Source organism: Mycteria americana, chromosome 2, assembly GCF_035582795.1.
Source record: "Mycteria americana isolate JAX WOST 10 ecotype Jacksonville Zoo and Gardens chromosome 2, USCA_MyAme_1.0, whole genome shotgun sequence".
NCBI lineage: Eukaryota > Metazoa > Chordata > Aves > Ciconiiformes > Ciconiidae > Mycteria > Mycteria americana.
The window spans coordinates 161,305,612-161,324,714 of NC_134366.1; the positions used below are offsets into that span (position 1 = coordinate 161,305,612).

General features: G+C 47.3%; 1 protein-coding gene across 1 annotated transcript in view; it reads right to left on the reverse strand.

Annotated features, from left to right (window-relative positions):
* The window catches only part of SNTB1 (syntrophin beta 1), a 115,589-nt gene extending 97,356 nt beyond the window's left edge, over nucleotides 1-18,233 (reverse strand). The window contains exon 1 of the mRNA XM_075495204.1: nucleotides 17,675-18,233. Within this exon, the coding sequence (XP_075351319.1) occupies nucleotides 17,675-18,197 (523 nt within the window). The 5' untranslated portion in view covers nucleotides 18,198-18,233. The remainder of the gene's footprint in view (nucleotides 1-17,674) is intronic.
* Between the last annotated feature and the right edge of the window lie 870 nt (nucleotides 18,234-19,103).

Below are 19,103 nucleotides of genomic sequence, written 5' to 3' on the forward strand. Positions count from 1 at the left end.
TTTAATCACCTACGAGGTGTAACTAGAAGTGAAGGTGTAACTGGAAGCGAAGCTAGTATTCCTGTAGTAAGTGAGGAGGGAGAGTGGCATCTCCCAAGAACCACTCAGCCTGTTTCTCTCTCTGCTGCCCATCCTGAGAGCAGGGATGCTCAGCCTAGCCTAAACGCCTAACGTAAGAGGAATCCTCTCTAAAGGTCTGCATGCTCCCAAGAAAGCGGAAAATGAAAGCAAAATCACAAGCACCTTTCTCTGCCTATTACATTCTAACACTCAGAATTAGAAATTAGGATTTTGGGGATGGCAAAGGTCCCTACACAATCAGTAAAAAAGCACAGCGTGAAGCCAGCAGAAGGAAGCACTCAAAGATACGAGCAAGTCCATTTTATAAATAAAAAAAAAAAAGGGGGAGAATTATTTATCCTTTCAACCAAAAGCCCAAACCAATTGGATAATGTTCCTTTAAGAGCAAAGACTGTATCCCATATATTACCCCTCAAAATGAAGTCAAATGCCTTCTTACAGCTTGACAAGAGCCCAGATTAAGATTCTATTTCACGTGGCCTCTAGCTCTGCATCCTTGTTAAAACCCATTCCCTGTTAGCATATCTCACAATTACTCAAGAACGTCAAAAATTTAGGAGGTAAAGGGCTCTTTTCTGCACTCTCTGAGTGCTAAAACAATGACATCCCCTTCATAGCTCCTTTAAAAAAAAAAATAAGCCATTACTCTGATAGCTCTTGATAGCAAATTAAAGTCTACCTAGAAGCCCGGGCTGCGGTCTGGCTGCAGGATGCTCCTGGGGAGCCCAGCAAGGTCTGAAACTACCAAGGAGACAGATTTCCCTGGCAACTGGGGATGGTATCAGTGGGGCATTTTCCCTCCTGCCTCATGGGATATAATAAACATCGGTGGGTGATGATAGCATCCCAGCCACAATCCAGTCTCACGCTGGGCTGGCTCAGTGCTCTTCTGCCCCGGAGGGAAGACCACGGCCAGGACCCCTCACAGCAAGGCATCACGAGCACGTTTCCCCTCTGTTGTTACCTCTACAGCATGAACATCAAAAACCATGATCTGGAAGTGACCATGCCAGCTAACTAGGCCTGAAAAGACATGTTTCATGTGGCTTTATTTGCTGAAGCCCAGCCCAGACCACAACCACAGAGAAGCAGAGAAGGATCAGTCTCTAACAAGTGAGCTAGAGGAACAAAGAAGGGACTTTGCCTCCAGCACAAAGCTTCTTCAGCACTCCATTTCTAATCAGTATTACTAGACATTTATAATAGTGCCTTTCCTGGTAGCCAGCTGCTGAGCCCACCTCTCACAGCCCATCACCACTGCTGCAAATAAAAAGACAGAGAACATTTGGAGGTGACGTACGTACCTCCTGTAGGCTCCAGCTTCACGGCTGCTCACATCCCAAGCCTGGACCGTATCATTAACTGAGGTAGCAGGATCTGGAGCACAACTAGCAAACACAGAAATCAGACCACGCTCACTACACAGCACGTAGGGTGTGAAGAGTGTTGGCCCTGGTGACAGGAACACTCCATGCTTTGCTACTGGTAGTTTCAGCCTGATTAACCTCTGCAGCTTACAACATGCCAGGCTAAGTGGTGAGGACAGGCAATCCCAGCTGATGCCGCAGGTGAGCAGTGCTCTGGATTGCAAGGCTTTTAAGTGTCTTCCTCCTCCTCCTCTGATGGGTAACTGAGATAAAGCCAAAGGAGCCATACCAACAACACTGGCAAAGCCTGAAACTACAGCCCCAGACATCCCACCTCTCTGCTGCTGAAGGTAAGATGTGCTGCAAGCTACACCACACTCAGGACAAATGGTGAATAGCTCTTGGGCTCTGGGAAGTACCTTATGTTGAACAGAGTTTACTTAGGACTAGTAAAAATACCAAGCACTTGAATAGTATCAGTTTAAGGCATCATACAAAGGAATAGGGCAGAATTAGACTCTTTACATCAACTCCAGGTCTCCTCCTAAATTTCACAAGGGCACACCTTCTGAAGTAACAAATAATGACAGAAGTTATTAGCATTTTTTATTATAGAATCATAGAATTATAGAATCATTTAGGTTGGAAAAGACCTTTAAGATTATCAACTGCAGCCATTAACCTAACACTGCCAAGTCCACCACTAAACCATGTCCCTAAGCGCCACATCTACACATCTTTTAAATGCCTCCAGGGATGGTGACTCCACCACTTCCCTGGGCAGCCTGTTCCAAGGCTTGATAACCCTTTCAGTGAAGAAATTTTTCCTGATATCCAATCTAAACCTCCCCTGGCACACCTTGTGGCCATTTCCTCTCATCCTACTAAGTCATTGCTAACTTGCTCCCACAAGAGGTATTCCCACTAAACACTTGAAGACTTAAGTTGCCAAAAAAAGAAACAACCAGCAGAGGCTTTGCTGGGCACCTCTGCACCGCTGGGTGCTCCAGGGCAGTGAGGCAGCTCTGAGCCTCGAACCGGAGGAGAAAACCTCTGTGGAGGAAGCAACTTGGCCAGTCTTGTGACACAGCTGAAATATCTTATGGCCGATATTAAACTTTGGCTTATAAAGATTGGAGCTGTTTAACTGCCTGCTCGATGGTTCGCTCCGCAGCAGCGTTTCAATGGGGATACAGAGGAGGCACTTGTTTCTCTCCTGCTGATGGAGAAGCCGCAAACAGCCGGTCGCGCTGGGTCAGAACCCGTTTTGCCCATTCCCTCTGAAAGAAGAGGGACGTTTGTGCTGGGGACACAAAGGCCGATCTGTTCAGAGCTGGCTGCAGTCCTTCCGCCTGGCTCCCATCGCTGGCCTGACACAGGCTGGCGTCAAAGGGGGAAGGGTAAAAATGCACGCGCTGTCCCCGTTCCCCAAAGACTGTTCCTAGCAAATGTCATTATTTCAAAATGTTGCACTTTGAGAATACTTGTGTGAAGTGCTCATGAAAATCTCAACTGTGTAAATTGGAGTTTAATTTGTATATTCAACATTGCCACTGTTTAAAAAGAAGTTAAACATGGCTACATTTTTTCCAGTGGAAAAAGCTATGATCTGCAAAATGGTACTCCTCTCCTTGGCAGTCGCTACCGTTTGCTTGTTTGTTTTGGTATGGCATAGGTTGGGAGGGAGGAATGATAATAAAAACATGAACACTTTTTCTCCTCACCTTGAACAGTGACAGGGTTAACAGCAAGCAGCTTTATATAGTGCAATCAGCGCTCGTATGACCACAGGAGAGGAAAAACAAAATCATGGGCCTTCGTCTTACATAGCCTTACGCAAACTTAGCTTCAATGAAATATATTAAGACATCTGATCTATGCAGAGGACATCTGGATCTATATAGTTACAGGATCGGGGCATAGAGAGAGGAGCCTACACACACTAAACTTCAGCCTACACACACTAAACTTCAGCCTATACACATACTGCAGAGAACTGGATAGGGCATTCTGCCTGTCCTTGCTCCCTGCCCACCCCGCTTCAACCTGCGAAGCGGAGTATTTTCATACATTGTTATTTCCATATATTGTTATTATACAATATTTATTTAAAGGCTGAAGAGACGGCGTGACCTCATTTTGCTCTGCAAGCGCCTTCAGGGAGTACCTGTGCATAGGAGCTGCGGATCCAGCCAGGCAGCCGCGAGGAAGGCTGGCCCAAGGGGAGCTGCCAGTGCCCCTCGCGGCTCAGTCCCCTCCGCCACCTCCACACTGAACAGGGACGTGGTAGGAGGTGGTTCTGGGACACAAGCAAACCTGCCCCCAGAGCAAGCTGAGGCTGACAGGCCCTCTTCAGCCTCCTTGGCCACTGCAGCTCGTAGAGATCTTCAGCAGGACTATTCAGAGGGCTCAGGCTGCACCACGGGGGACCTTCAGCCAGAACTGAACCCCAGAGGAGCCGATGAGGGGGGCACTGCAGCTGAAATGCCTGTTGAATTAGACTCACATTATTCTTTTCCTAGCACTTACCAAGGAAATAGCATTCAAAAAGCATGGAGTTAACATTGCAGAGCTGCACCTCACTTGACTTTTCTGAATCAGTTATTAAACTTTAACCGGGCACTCTTCCTATAATACTGTAAGAGCCTTCTTTGCAACACTCTTCTAAAGCTATGATTACAGGTTTAAAATTAGGGGTTAGTTTGAACTCACTGTATTTTCTAATGATGCCTACATTTAAAAGGAGAAAAAAACACAAGGTCATTGGGTTGCATTCCAGGCCTGGAGACCTCAGGGCTCCTGAGCTAACCCAAATTCTCCCAAGACCTCAGACACAAAATACAGCAGGCTTGCAGTTTATGTATAGCGATGATACCAATTCTGTCACTTTTTAATCGCTCTCAAACTGCGGTTGCAACTTTGCACCTCTTTAGAGATAAAGAAAACCATCAGGTTTGGCTGTTAGCCAGGTGACCATCAGCAGCTGACGGAGCCTGCCCGGACACAGCGTTCAACCCCAGCAGGGATCTGCCAGCGTTCAGATGCACAAAGCAGCCAGCCGGGATAAAGTCAGCAAGCTAACATTTTGATTATGCAATTACTTGTTAAGCTACAACTGCAGGTTTTCCTGCATAATCAGGCTGATAAACATCAAACTTTTTCTGATGTTGCCTCGCATCCTAAATGATGCAGTCAGAAGCCAGAAAGGAGGCGAATGATATCCAGAAAAACCAGGGGGGAGAAGAGCGTTGCGTTGTCGGGTCAGGGGGAAGACACACAGAGGCTTTGGGCTTGGTGTACTCTGCACACCCAGAATATCTCTGATGACTGTCACAGTCTGGCATTATACACTGCAATGGCACCAAGGTAGCAGCAAACTCTAATGTCTCCTGGAGAACCATCTGCGCATTGACAGCGCTACAGAGAGGGCGGGAGTGCACTTAGAAACCTCCCGTTCAACAGCAAAGAGGTCAAATTTCTGCAGGGTACAGCTTTTTGGAGAAAAACATAACTCTACAAACCAGCCTTCACCTGAAACTACATTTTTGTTGTCTCCAAAAACAATGACTGCTTCCTGCTCCCAGTTAAACAGTGGTTTTTAGTGTGTCTCTGCTGTTGCAGAGGTCAGAGCTTTTAGCTCTGAACAAGAAAGAAAACCTGAAACATCCTTTGGAAAGCTGTTGATACAGTATCTGTCACCCTGGAATTTAAGAGAAACCTTGGAGGTTTTCAGAAGTAACATTTTGATGCTTTTCTAATTTGAGACAAGGACCCAAAGCTCAGGCACAGATCCGACTGCACTGATTTATTCAACCTTTGTGATTAGCACTGAACAGTAGATTAAGAAATAACGATTGTTTAATTTATTATTATTGCACAAAATGACTGAACTCAGAGACTGAACTGCTGCCACATCTATATCACAATGCCTTCGCTCATCAGGCTTTGGGAGAGTGGGAGGGGAGGGGGGACAAGCCGAAAGGCTTGCAGAAGGGGGAGTATGGAGTCAGTTTGCGAAGCACAGTAAAGCAGCATGTTAACAAAGAGCCTCAACTGAAATGCTTGCGAGCGGGTCTTTTCAGCCACGCAGGAAGCCAGCGAAGTGAGTCAACACCCAGTAAGGTCCAAAGATCTGTCCATATTATTTTAAAGGAGAATTAATGCAGTAGCTATCAGAGACAGGATAAAGCTGCATCAGCATCTTTTTTTCCCCATCAGTGATTTATGTCAATATTGCCTGCTAAAAAATATCCTAATCCCACTGAAATCAATGGGAAAATTCATGCCAACTTGAACAGGAGGTGGCTTTCGCTCTCCCACCATGTTCTCTCGCTCCATGTTCACTCTCCTTTCTCAGCGCTCTCCAGCAGACGGCAATTCATCCCCACCAGCCTGGCCACCACCCGCTCGCCGCTGACAGCTTGGCTGCAGACCCCCAGACATGGACGGTGGGGTCCAGATGGAGAACACAGACCCTGAGAAAAACCAAAATTGCAGGTGCAGCCTCCTGTGAAGCACTCCAGCAAATGAATCAACCCAGGGACTCCTTCAGTGCAGGTATAATCAAGACTCTATTTATTTCCATTTTCACAGAACAATTAACTTAATCTACATACCACTGGCAACAAACAAATTCTGTCTTGGATACGAGCAAAGGCATGTACAACACGCATGCAAGCTCATGGCATATGCTATATGTGTGTATCCACTTGTACCTTGTGCCCATGTAATACTGCTGATAGACATTTATATCTGTGCTCACTCCAGGGCTAGGTCAGCTCTGGAATTAAACAGCTGCATTTAAAGGCATTCCTAAACCAACATCAGCCAAAGCAATAGTGAACAGAAAGCAAGCAAAGGGAAAATAAAGCAACAAAATAATGCATCGCATATTCCCCCCTAGAAATAATTTCCCACACTTTATGGTTTCATGAACACTTCTTGATTCCTTCACATACATACAGTTCTACACAAAGTCTTTAATAGAGCAAAAGCTAAAAAGGTAGTGGGCCAATTTAATTTACAGCTGCATTGAGGAGATATTAAAATTACACCTAGAAGAGCTATTTTAGGCAAGTTTTAGAAACTCAAGAAGTTTCTTCCTCATTTTCCTCTGTATTCAAGGCTTCCACTGTGAGTTTCACAGAAACAAGGAAGCGTAACCCCCAAACTATGACTAACTGAAAAGACCAAACATAAATGCCTTACAGGAATTCATGTAATATATCACTTGTGACTTCTCCACTGGAAGCATATCTGTCTTGGCTCGTACCAAATACACATCCTTATCCACTTCGTACAATGTGCACATTGACAGAAAAGTAACAGAACAAAGTGATTAAGGGGAACAGCATGTCTAAAGTTTCCAAAGAACAGAATAAATACCTGCACTTATAGAAATGAACTACATATTTTAACAAGATGTGAAAAAACTACTGCATTGAGTCGGTCGAAACTTTTTGGCCATGGAAATTTCCTGTTGATAAATGTGACATGATTGCAAAGATTTTCCATAAGGAGAAGGTACATTGGGTAATTCTCTGCTATTCCACATAGAAAATTCTACTTAGAAAAGTTTTGCTATGCAAGTTCAAATCAGCCTTTTGAAAGCAAATTGCTTTCTTTTTAAATATAAAATGCCATTTCAAATTAAAACATCATAAAGATTCCCATAGAAACTTGTGTGTTTTCAAGTCAAACCTTCCTTTCCTCCCTCAAAAACCAAAAGGTATTTGTTCCTCAATATTTTGTTAAGAGAGTGAACCTTGAAACCTTTCTAAGTCTTAATACTATTTATGCACATAGAAAGCAAGCTCTGGCAGTACTTGAAGGAAAACTCAAGCATTAAATACTAACATTTCAAGGTATGCCTAGCAGAAAAGTTCAATATATATATAAAACAAGATCAACACCGAATGGTCTTAGCATAGCAGTCCTTACACAGGGAAAGCCCAGAATCAATTTAAGTTTATTTTTATTGGGTGAAATTTATAATATGCCCAGACTCACTATTTATTTCCTCAAGGCTTCACAGACGAAGTGCTGCTCTTCTGATAGTCTATCCCACATGTTTATTAAAATAGATATAACACAGTGAAAGGAAAACATAAAACTGACAGAGGATCATTTTTAGTTTCAAGGATATTTTACACACCACGTCTTAGAACTTCAATTTATGGCTTTCCTTAATGGAGCCTTTCAGGGTTGATTTTAATGCATTAAGTGGAAATTCCACTAGTTTGTTACTGCAATGTTTTCTTTATGCCTTGCCCTTGTACATCACATAGGTCTGGCTTATTTATACAGACAGCCGTTCACTGAATGGACTAGGAACTTCTTAAAACTAGTTTCTTTCACTTGCATTCTTCCTGAATTAAAATGCTGTTTTCTTTTATTGCCTTTTTGGCCGGACACTTCTCCAGCATTCCACAAACTTGAAGAAGACTGAAGTAACTATGAGTAACTTTTTTTTTACCTTTTTTAAGGCAGGAATACAGATTTCCTCCCCAGGGCTAGACGGGAGCCTTGTCTACAAACATCCCAGCATCAGCCTGCAACCCAACCACTACCCCTGCAAAGAAGAGGGCAGCAAAAGCCGTGAGAGCAACAGCAGCTCCAAGGCAATTAGCTGTGGCATCTGTAGCACCTTGAGTTTGCCCGCAGGTTTAAGTGTTGCTTGTGTCTCTCCCCACCAGCGTGCTCAGGACTTCCTCAGCTGTTTGAAGAATCTGAGCTATGTTAACACTTTGGCCATTTACCTGAGCATCTAAAATCTAGATGGGTTTAGTTTAGGCAAAGCACAGTAATAACACCTGGAGGTCTTCACAAAGAGCCTGCTGTCACCATCTAAGTCATTCCAGCTTGAAGCTCGCTCCCTTCCTCTTGCAGTAACCACATCTTCTTGACTTTATTCGACAGAGCTCGCAAGCAGCTACATCCCCTGCTCTGGAAGAGGCTTTCCAGGGGTGCAATATGTAAAGCCTCTCCATGCAGTCTTGAGCCAGGACAGCCCACCATGCCACGCTCGCAGTGGAGAGACCCGACGGGTAACACAGGCATCATCTGAGCCTCTCTAGACCTGGCAAAGCCCCAGCAGCCTAAAGTTAGTACAACCATGTTGGCCTCAAGCACATTTGAAGGTCAAGCCTCAAACAAAGAATGCCTGTTGATGAGGCTGTTCATTACAGAAGTATGTATATAAATGCAGCTTACGGTATGTGTCTCCGTGCCTAGGTACATATTTATGTGGTAGGTAATCCAGCAAGAATCCTGCTGGTTCTCTGGAGACACCCCTCCATCCCAGCCACACATCGCTGATGGAGGCTGTGTACCAGGAGAGTCTGCCACTGCATGAGACAGGACAAATAAATCAAAAGGGGCAGATAGTTACCAAGGATAATGTGTTCTTTAGGAAACAATGATAATTTGGAAGCCTTTTTTTCTGTCCACAGCATCCCCAACAAAAACAACAACAAAAAACAAACAAACAAAATCGCACAAAACAAAACAAAAAAACCCCAAAATCAACCAAAAAAAAAACCCACAAAGAATTCAAGCAGCAAGTACTGAAGGCAAATCCTGCTCACCTCATTCCTGGAAAATACTCCTGAACATCCAATAATTAAATCCCTCCTTTGGCTTCACGTCCACAAGAGAAGGACCCCGCTGGCTCCTGCCCAGCAAGAGTAAGAACAACGGGAAGCTGCCTGCTATGAGGGAAATCACGTCTGCCACTGCTGTCCTGCCAGCCCCACTACCGGCTCTGTCCTTCCAGGCTATTTCACAGTGACTAAAGCCCAAGCTCCAGAATAAACAGATAAACTCTCACTGTCTGAGTTAAAACTATTAGCTTAAAGCAGCCTCATAAGCTACATGCTGGATAGCGCTAAACCTCTCCAGCACCTTTACCTTCACACAGCTGCCTCCTGCCCCCCTTGCAGAATCAGAGCCAACGGCAGTTAAAACACACATTAGTATAGTAAATCACGCTGGAAACAACTATTATTGAAATAACTCAGGGTAAGAGTGGAGATACGTTCTTTCCATGGTATAGGTTTCAATACCCTCTCATAACTACTGGATTATGTTAAAAGCCAAAATAGGTATTGCACCAGCAGAATATGCCGATGGCAAATGGAACATAAAGCTTAACTAATGGCCCTATTTCCCTGAAAGGGCACATGAGGCTGATAAATAGTCCCATGAGGTCATGTTGTCTGTTGGAGCAAATCAGTTCAGTTGTGCCTCCTTTGCCAACAGAGAATTTAAATCCTGATGAGGTTCCTTTATAAAAAAAGTTTTTTCATTTTATTTTTCTGTTATGATACGTGTCTAACTTTCAGATATTGCGAAAAAGGATCTTGTTTCTCAGAGACTTACACCATAGCGGGAATTTACACTAATTCATGCCATTAAAGTGAACAGAAGCTATTCACTCACACACACACAAGTTACTCACCTGTGTGCTGCCTGAAGCAGACTCACTGCTCGAATACATGTCATCTTTAGAGGGAAACACCCCTGAGCAGTGAGGAATACACAGAGCCACAGCCTTAGTTGCAATGACTTTTAGAGCTGCGCCAACATCACGACTTCCAACAGTTCAGCAAAAAGCTGCACAACATTTTTAGAAGGAGTGTGCTGTATGTTAATCATTTCTAATCAGAGACAGTTTCTCCACATCTACTGTTCTGGCTCATTTCCTTACAATTAAGAACTCCATTTTGCCCAATTGCTACAATACAGATGTGCTGCTTTGGCAGTGACCTACTGTGTCGTGCCCTTAGTACATGTGCAGTGAAAGCCATAACCAGTTCAGTTAGTTCAAGTTCTAGACAGACAAAATTAAAACCAGACCTTAACAGAAGTGTACAGTAGCAGCAGTCGGAAATTCAAGTCTGCCAAAGAGTTATGCAGAAATTATGTCCCTTAATTTAATTTATGTGAAGGAACAAACTTAACCCAACAGCAAGGCAATATCTAGTGGTGAAGCAATCTGAAGGACTAGTCACAGTTGATTAAACCTTTTGTAAGCAAGTTTGTTAACTTATGTTCTGGAGAAAAGAATGTTTTGATAGCTAAGTGGACAATGGACAAACCAATTTTGTCTTTTCCCAACTTCTCCTGCAAGCAGAGTTAGGTAAAAACTTTTGTGTCCTAGTTCATTACTCAGTGTTGCTGGACTCTAAGGCATTGCAAGATGCTGGATGCCGTAATTTCAATGAATCCTCTCTCTTCCAGAAGTGCAAGGCACAGAAGGCAGGGCCATTAGCCATCTTTTAAAGCATGGAGACCAAGCCTCATAGAGCAGCTTTCTTGGTCCTGCAAAACAGCAGCTGACAGTTGTCTATTTAAGAGCATGAAGGAGGCTCATAACCCACCTTCCAAAACGTAGCATGAGCGACAAGTAGCATTCCAACACTTTATACATACCTTGTAGTTTCTCACAAGCTTCTCTAGCCCAAATCAGCCATGCCTCACCTCAAACATCTTCTAACTTCCTCCTTGCAGTGATGCTCCTCAAGGCATATACTGAATGCTGCCACTCCCCTGATGCTCCTTCATATCTGTATGAGCTTTGTGCCCCTGCCAAAATGGACTATTTATTCCTAGTATTCAGAGTCCTAGCTCTTTCCCAATCCACCACAACAGTACGATGCTCTCCCTGATTGCTCTAAGTAGAGATGTCCTGGCAAAGACCCTTAGCACAGACACAGCTTATGCTGACAGCAGTATTTTTCTCTGTTCAACATAGTTTAAGGTTTGGAGAGGTGACATAGCTGAGCCAAGCAAAGCTCACTTCAGACCAGCTGCTGTATTGACACCATTGGGGGGTCGGGAGAGGGCAAGAGAGACGAATCTCGCTCACCTCCACCCACCACATCAAGGCCAGCAAAACTGTGTTACATAGGCCACTCGCAAACCCTGTATGATACATAGTTAAAAGACTTTTTCCATGTTCTAGTAACTTACCACTACCATCCCTTCTTCACCAACTATTTTTCTGAGATGCTTGAAGATTTTTTCATACTTGGAAAGCCAGAGTCTCCCGGGCACTCCGGGACAGCTTTCTTGCCATCATATTTCATTCATTTATGTATGCTGTTGCTCTTTTCAACTACTGTTTCCTCCAACTTCCCTTCTACTGAAGTAGCTATACCAATTCTAACAAGTAGCCATGGCAACATAATCTTGCAGAATAAAGTACAAAATAATCCTATGATCAGAAATCTAAATTAGAAAAATGGAATGGAAATAACGTGTTCTTAAAGCCTGGAAGTAAGTGACCACTGGAACAGATTACAAATAGATATGGTAAACTCTGCAACACTTACGAACTCTGAATGCACACAAATGGATGCTATACTTAAAGTCAAATTTACAGACAAATTACTACCAGAAGTAGCTTCACACCATGTGTTATGAAAACAGTGAGATTAAGAAAGTAAAAAAAAATTTAAAATGCTTCCCACCCTATACCTGAAACCATTAACCTATTGGGATCAGCACCTAGATTGGGCTGTCCCAAATCCAAACTCTGGTTTGAATTACAGAGACTCCTCACCAGCTCCCTCGAGACGGACGCGCAGCGAGCGTTTCTGACCCAGCGCCAGCGGGCGGCAGGGATGGGGAGAGGCCAGTGCCGCTGGCGATCACCCATGTGAAAATGCCTTCCTGGGAGGGTGGGACCGGCCTTCGGTGAAGAGGCACCTGCCATGGCAAAATTAAGATACAAACACTGTTTCATTAACTATAGCAAAAGCCTTCAGCTTTCAATTTTACTCTGTCTAATGGTTTAAAGATTCTTCAAAGAGTTATACCAAGTTTTCAATTTAATTTTCCACACAGGAATTACTGCTGGGATTTTTTAAAAATGCTTTTTTTTCTAATGATACTTAACACGTAGACTCCGTATGTGCAATTGAATCCCAGACCCCTAGACATATTTAATCTTCTAAGCACCCTTAAGGAGCTGATGCTAAGTCCTAAGGAAGAATGATTTCCAAGGCAGGTGGGTTGAGGGGGAACCCTGCACTTGGTCCAAATAAACCCAGGAATGTGTTGCCCACAACTGCCTTATTTTCTTTACAGTAACTGAGAAAGAGGTCTCATACCAGATTTACTGCAAAGAGGATGTACTGATTCTTATCTGTGAAAGGTGATACAGACTGTCTGGACTGCTAAATTAGCCTGTAATCTAATCTAATCAATGAAAGACACATCGAGTGTTCCCACTCAAGCTTCCCCATCAGCCGCAGGCAGCTGAAACAATCAAAACTGAGATTCCCGGGGACTGCTTAGACCTGGTATTCTTGAGAATAAGATTACCTGCTCCTTTCCCTTTCAATTTCACTTTCAAACTGATGTGTGCCAAGGGCAGCTACACAGGCTATGAAATGCAGTATAGCCTCTAACTACAAAGCATTTCCCTAACTGCATATTTGCTGGCACCAAAAAAAAAAAAAAGGTGAAGTGTTTTCTCCATACGTTTACTGGAAGTGTAAAGAATAACTATGCATACAAATTGCAATTACTGAGATTTACAGCCCTGACTGTAGTAAGTAGTTACGTCACGTAGGCATTTATTAAATGCCCTGTGCCTCCTTTTTCCCCTATACTTGCAAGAGACACACTTTCTTGGATAAATATTGTATTTTGTTGACTCCCAGAAATCTCCTGTTGTCACTACCTTACTGAAAGAAACACAAAAACACAGATAAGATGGAAAAATACAGCCAACAAGTAGCCCGTGCCTATTTTACACTATTTCAACATGTAATTCACACAGACTGAATTGCTTTGCTTCAGCCAAAGAAAATTTTAAAAGGGTAGGAAGGAGAGAATACTTACAATTCTTACAGAAATATTGTTTGGGAAATAATGCATGTTACTATGGTACAGACTGCACCATGCTTACTCTTACATTGCTTTAAAGCTGTGCATTACTCCCAAGAGGGCTACAGAAAATTACTATCATATACTGTCCATATGCTAAAATTCACTATGCAGGGGGCTGCCTCTCTGTGGGAATTTTCTGCAAACCCAGAGAGACTGCGAGAGCCACTTCTCAAGGGAGCTGTAACCCCTACCTTGCAATTGCTTTAGCTTAACTGGGAATCACTCAAAACCAGTAAGAAACTAGCAACACTAAGAAGACGCTTCTTCTCCCACTGCGTACCTGCCACCGTCATCATCACAAGCTCGTCTGCACACATTTAACAAGTTAGGAAGTGATGCAATCTAAAAAAATACCCTGAAGCCAGCTAGCAAAAAACACACTGATGTGTTTTTATTTTCTCCACATCCAAATACAGCATCATGCAGAGGGGTCCTGTCTGACATGAGTGCAAGCTACTTCAATTTTTCATTTTTTCACCAAACACAGAGAATACGAGTAAAGCACAACCAGGTTACAGAGCATGCCAAGGGACTGCTCTCATCTAGGATGCTTTGATGAAAACAAACACCTTTTGTGTCTTGAGAGTCACTTGAATGTAATGTGCTTCACACGGCACAAGAGGGGCTGCTTGATTTTCCAAAGTGCTTATTTAAGAAGACCCAATTTAACAGAACCGCAGGGAAATTATATGTACAAACAATGGCTGTCATGATAATTTTAGCTGCCTTCCACGCCTGCAAATGTGCACTGTACAAGGAGGCTGTCTCGTCTCTCATGTAGAGAAATTCTTTGCGCTCCTGAACGCTGGCAAGAAGCTCCGTCCTGATGTACTGAACACCTGAGAAGCCATCCAGGGCTGAAAAGCCCAACACTAGCGCTTACCCCGGCCCTGCTCGCTGGCTGCTTCGCTCCCCTGCACCCATGCCCAAGCTGTGACGGAAAGCTCACAGGAAATTAAACCCTGCAGGCAGAAGAGGTCCATCCCTGCAGATGAGGAGTGAGCACGATTTCTTAGGGCTCAAGTCCTTCCTCACCATCACCTCCCTCTCCTCTTGAACCTTCTTCCTTACAGCTCCTCCTATGGCAGTGTCGCTGGTTGCCTTATTTCCCTTACATTTATCAAATCCTACCTTCTTTCAAGGCACCCTGGCCAACCCCACAGATCAGACCTGTATGAAGGAACTGATTTATACAACTTTAGCTTAGTAGCTGGACTGCGACAGATCGATGTCCTTCAGAGTGGAAAATGAGAGGACAGAACAACCCAGGATGCGTATTAAACTTGTTAGGGTAGGACCTATCCCACTGGGCTTTACAGCTGTGCCACCCCACACCAGCACAGCTACTAAAGCTATGCCACCCCTAACCCTTCAGCAAATATTTTCCATTTCTGCCAGCTCAGAGTCAATGATCAACGTGTTAAAACGAAGCATTGCCCCATCCCTTCCCCTCTTCGCAGACCTTCGTCCTCCTGCCACCCACCCCAGTGCCAGCCCTGCCGCCCACACGCGGTGCAGGGGGCTGACAAGGGATTTTCCGCTCCCTTCCTCCCCGCACAGGAATGCAGGAGAGACTGCAGTTTAGTGCTGAGCTGGTAAATGCCTCATCTCACTGAGCAAGCAATTTTAGGAAGGACACTTTATAACAGACAGGCTCCAGCACTCTGATGTTGGGTGTATTGAGCCATACTGACCACATCTTCACTGCCGATAACCTCTAGGAAATACTCAACCATAACACCCTTTCCAGGAACGCACAACGCATTGGGCAATACCCAGAGCCCTGCTGCACCATGAAATATGCCCCTCGTGCGTCGCACCTTGCTGTGCCTTTGCAAATTCAGCTTTCCTGGTCTGGAAGTCACAAGCAAGTCTCAGAATCTCCCTGAAAATGTAAATGTTACTTTTTGACCCTGGAAACACATGCTGGCATTGCTCTGTTAATTGGAGAAAGATCCCAGAGAGTAGCTGCGCAGGGGTCTTGCCCTGCCCTGGCATTATTTGCAATACATAACTCTCTAAGAAGTCAGGAAATGGTAAATTCCTATTGTCTGGAAGGAAAGGAAAATCAAGGCTCTCCCTTCTATACTTTAAAGGGGAAAAAAACTTTTGGATTTTCCTTCCTTTAGTAATAAAAAGACCGTTTTAGACTGCTACTGAAGAAAGAGCTCCAAGTGGGAAATTGAATCGCAGAGAATTGTTTTAAACTGCCTGTTTATACAAGCTGTTCACGTAGAGAGGTTCCCCACTGAAGGAGTAGCGCTTCCCGGGGCAATGCTGCGGCCAACTCTTACTTTGGTTACTCCGCTGAAATAGCGAGAGAAAGGCAGGACAAAATACTGAGTTCAGTGTCAGAATATTTTAACTCTACATAGGGATGACTACTGAAATATGCTCTCGATTTACAAATTACAAATTCAATCACAGAAACAACCACTGAGACACATCAGCCTTCACGGAGCAAAGAAATGCAAGAAAATAGGTGCGACGACAAAAGGAGTGGAGAGAAGGAGGGTGCTAAGACTCCACGCTGAAACAGCTTCATCTTTGCTCCTACCGGGAAGAAAACTGAGGGTTTTTTAAGACTCGTACAGCAGCAGCACGTTCAGGTGCTGTTACTGCAGGCACTACACAGAGGGAGGGAGACTGTTGCAAGCACTATATACATTACTCATTAGTTCACACCAACGGTCAGCCGTTGCCTGGCCTGCACCCCAGGAAGCCCTTAAACTGCGTAAACAAACCAGTGACAGAATTCAGATGCAACAGCCTCAATTCAGACCTCAAAGAGAAGTTCGTATTAAGACTTCACAGGTATCTTTGTAAGCGGTTCGGCTGCAGCGAGGGAGGACGAGACGCACTTCGGTCCCGCGAGCAGCACGGGGCATGCGGGGAGGGGAGACGCAATTGCCCTCAGCTTCTTAAATCCTCAGGGGGCACTAACTCCTTCGCAGTTTTCACTGTCGTGTGGACAACAAACAGTTTCTCAGCATACGCTGCTGCGGATGACACTTTCTCAGCTTCCCTCCCCTTTAAACTTTTTCCATAACTTTATGCCATAGTTGGTTGTTCACGGCTGATCCTCAGCTGCACCTCTTTTGCTCCTCAGAATAAGCACCAAAAAGACACACGTGAAAAAATGTGCGGTACCAAAAGGGCTACAGGCACAGCGAGGTGGGAGCGCCCGTGGCTCGGAGGAAGGCAATGGCACAGGGGAAGAGAGCGCAGCAGCATGCCTCAAATGCCACTGACCTCCAGTTAAATGAACTTCTAGGCAAACATGTAATCACTTTATCAAATGCGCCAAGGGCATTTCTGAAGCTGTTCATTCTCTCAGGTGGAGCAAGTAAATTAGTCCTTGTGAGAAGACAAGGATTAAATGCCTGCGAACGCCTCTCTCCTCATGAACTCGCTGTCCTGGGGAAGCTGGCTCTGCTTCTGCTTACGCCCTCCCCAATATCCCACCCGTTCTGGGGGGACACCCTCCCTCCACGCCTCCTCCTGGCACACCAACCTCTGCTCCTTACTCCGGGCTCGGTTCTAAGGCTACTTCTTACAAACCCGTTTCGGTCACCCTTGGGAAAAGAAAGGAAAGCCGCTGCTTCGCAGGGATGGTTAATGTGCCCGTGACACACCGCCCGCTTCATTCAAGCCTCTTTTCCCCCTCTTCCCTAGTCGGGAGTGGGGTGGTGGAAGGGGGCAAGGAAGAACTGGACAGCGGGAGGTTTCGGGCATTTCGAGCTGGCTCGGAAGAAGTCCCCCAAGCCCTTCGCTTACGGCCCGAGGGGGCTTCTTTACTCCTTTAACCCCTCCTCTCCCGGCACCCAACTCCCCCCACCCTTCTTGGGCTGAAAAGCCGCGAAAACTTCCAGGCGGCAGATCCTGAAGATCCCTCGCCGCGGCGGGGGCCGGCCCGGCTCCCCCGTCAGCCCTCAGCCTGGCACCGACCCGCCGCCGAGACGAGACGGGGCTGCGGGGGCCCCGGCGGCCGCGCACGGACGGGGCTGCGGGGGCCCCGGCGGCTGACAGGCGGGCGGGAAGTTCAAGCCCAGCTCCCCGGCAGCCCGCCCGTCCCTTCCCGGGGGGCTGCGTCCTTCCCGCACGCCGTCGGGAGTCCCGGCGCGGCTCGGGGTGGGGGGAAACAAACTCTCCCCGCTGGAAAGACGCCCCGAGGAGCGGCAGGAGAAGCGCGGGGGCAGCTCTTCACCCCCCGGCTCGGCTCCGCCGCCTCTTTGGCAGCCGAGCCGACCTGCCCCAAAGCCTCCCGCCCCGGGGCGTGCTGGCGGCCGGGCTGTGCCCAGTCCCTCGCCCCGGCCCCCGGCCCCTACCTTCCAGCAGCACCTCCTTGCCGGCCCGCTTGAGCGCCTGCACCGCCTCGTCGTGGGTGGCATCCCGCAGGTCGGTGCCGTTGACGGCCAGGATGGCATCGCCCACGTAGAGAGCCTGGGTCTGGTCGGCCGCCAGCCCCTTGAAGATCTTGCTGATGAGGATGGGCATCTTGTTCTCCTTGCCCCCCTTGATGCTGATGCCCAGCCCGCCCAGCTCCTGCTTCAGCACCTTCACGCACCGCTTCTTGTTGGAGACGGCCTCGGGCACCTGCTCGGGGGGGTCGGTGAAGGCGGTGCGCACCGCCGCCGTGCCCCCGCCGCCCTCGGCCCCGCGGCACGCCGCCCCATCGCCGCCCAGCCCGTTGTGGGCCGCGCCGTCGGGGCGCTCCTCGCCGCTCAGCACCAGCGCCTCGCCGCCCAAGTTGGCCAGCACTTTGTGCCAGCGCTCCCGCACCAAAACTTCCAGCCAGCCGCTGCGCTGCGCCCGGCCGCCCCCGCCGCCGCCCGCCGCCGCTACCGCCATCTTAGCAGCATGCTGGAAGCGCCGCGTGACGGCACCCCCGGCACGGCACGGCACGGCACGGCACGGCGCGGCGCGGCACGGCGCGGCGGCACCGGACTTCAGCCGGGGGGCGGCGAGCTCCCGGCGCGGCGGGGTGGGGCGAGGAGCCGCGGCCGCCCCCGGGGCCGCGCCGGGGCGGGCGCACCTGGCGGCACCGCCCGCTGCCGCCGCGCCTCTGTGCGCGTGTGGGTGTGGGGGGGTGTGGGGGGGGGGTGTGGGGGTGTGTGCGCGCGCGCGTGTGTGCGCGCGCGTGTGTGTGTGCGCGTGTGTGTGTGCGCGCGTGTGTGTGCGTGTGTGTGTGTGCGTCTGTGTGTGTGTGTATATGTGCGTGTGCGTGTGTGCGTGTGTGTATATGCGTGTGCGTGTGCGGCCGGGGGTGTCCCGCCCTCCCACGGGCACACCGCGGGGACACGTCCTCGCCGAGTCGCGGCTCTCTTGGCGCGGGGGCTGTGACGGCATTTAGCGCGGAAGGGACCCGCTGGCCGCGGCGGTGTCAGCCCCCGGCAGCTGCCGCCTGCGCTGCCAGGGGGTAGCAGGGAGGTGAAGGAGGTCAGCGGCGGAGAAGCGTTAACGAAAATGCAACTTTTGTTTTTCCCAGAGACTTTTTCATAAAGTGGAGTAAAACTAATAGGTGGCACAAAATTTCAACGGCACGAAAGTAGAATCCAAGTTGTTTCATGGCTTTGTAGGATGAAGGTGGTAAGTGATTGTCATGGATACTTTTGCACATTTTGAAATTGTTTTCTTTGCCCTTTGGTTACAAATTCTTAAGGCCCATGGAGGCCACATTGCCCATTTTGCAGTTTTTCCCATGCTCACTTTCCTCCTAGGAAGCGGTTTGGTGCCTGATGAGGGGCTCGAGGCTCC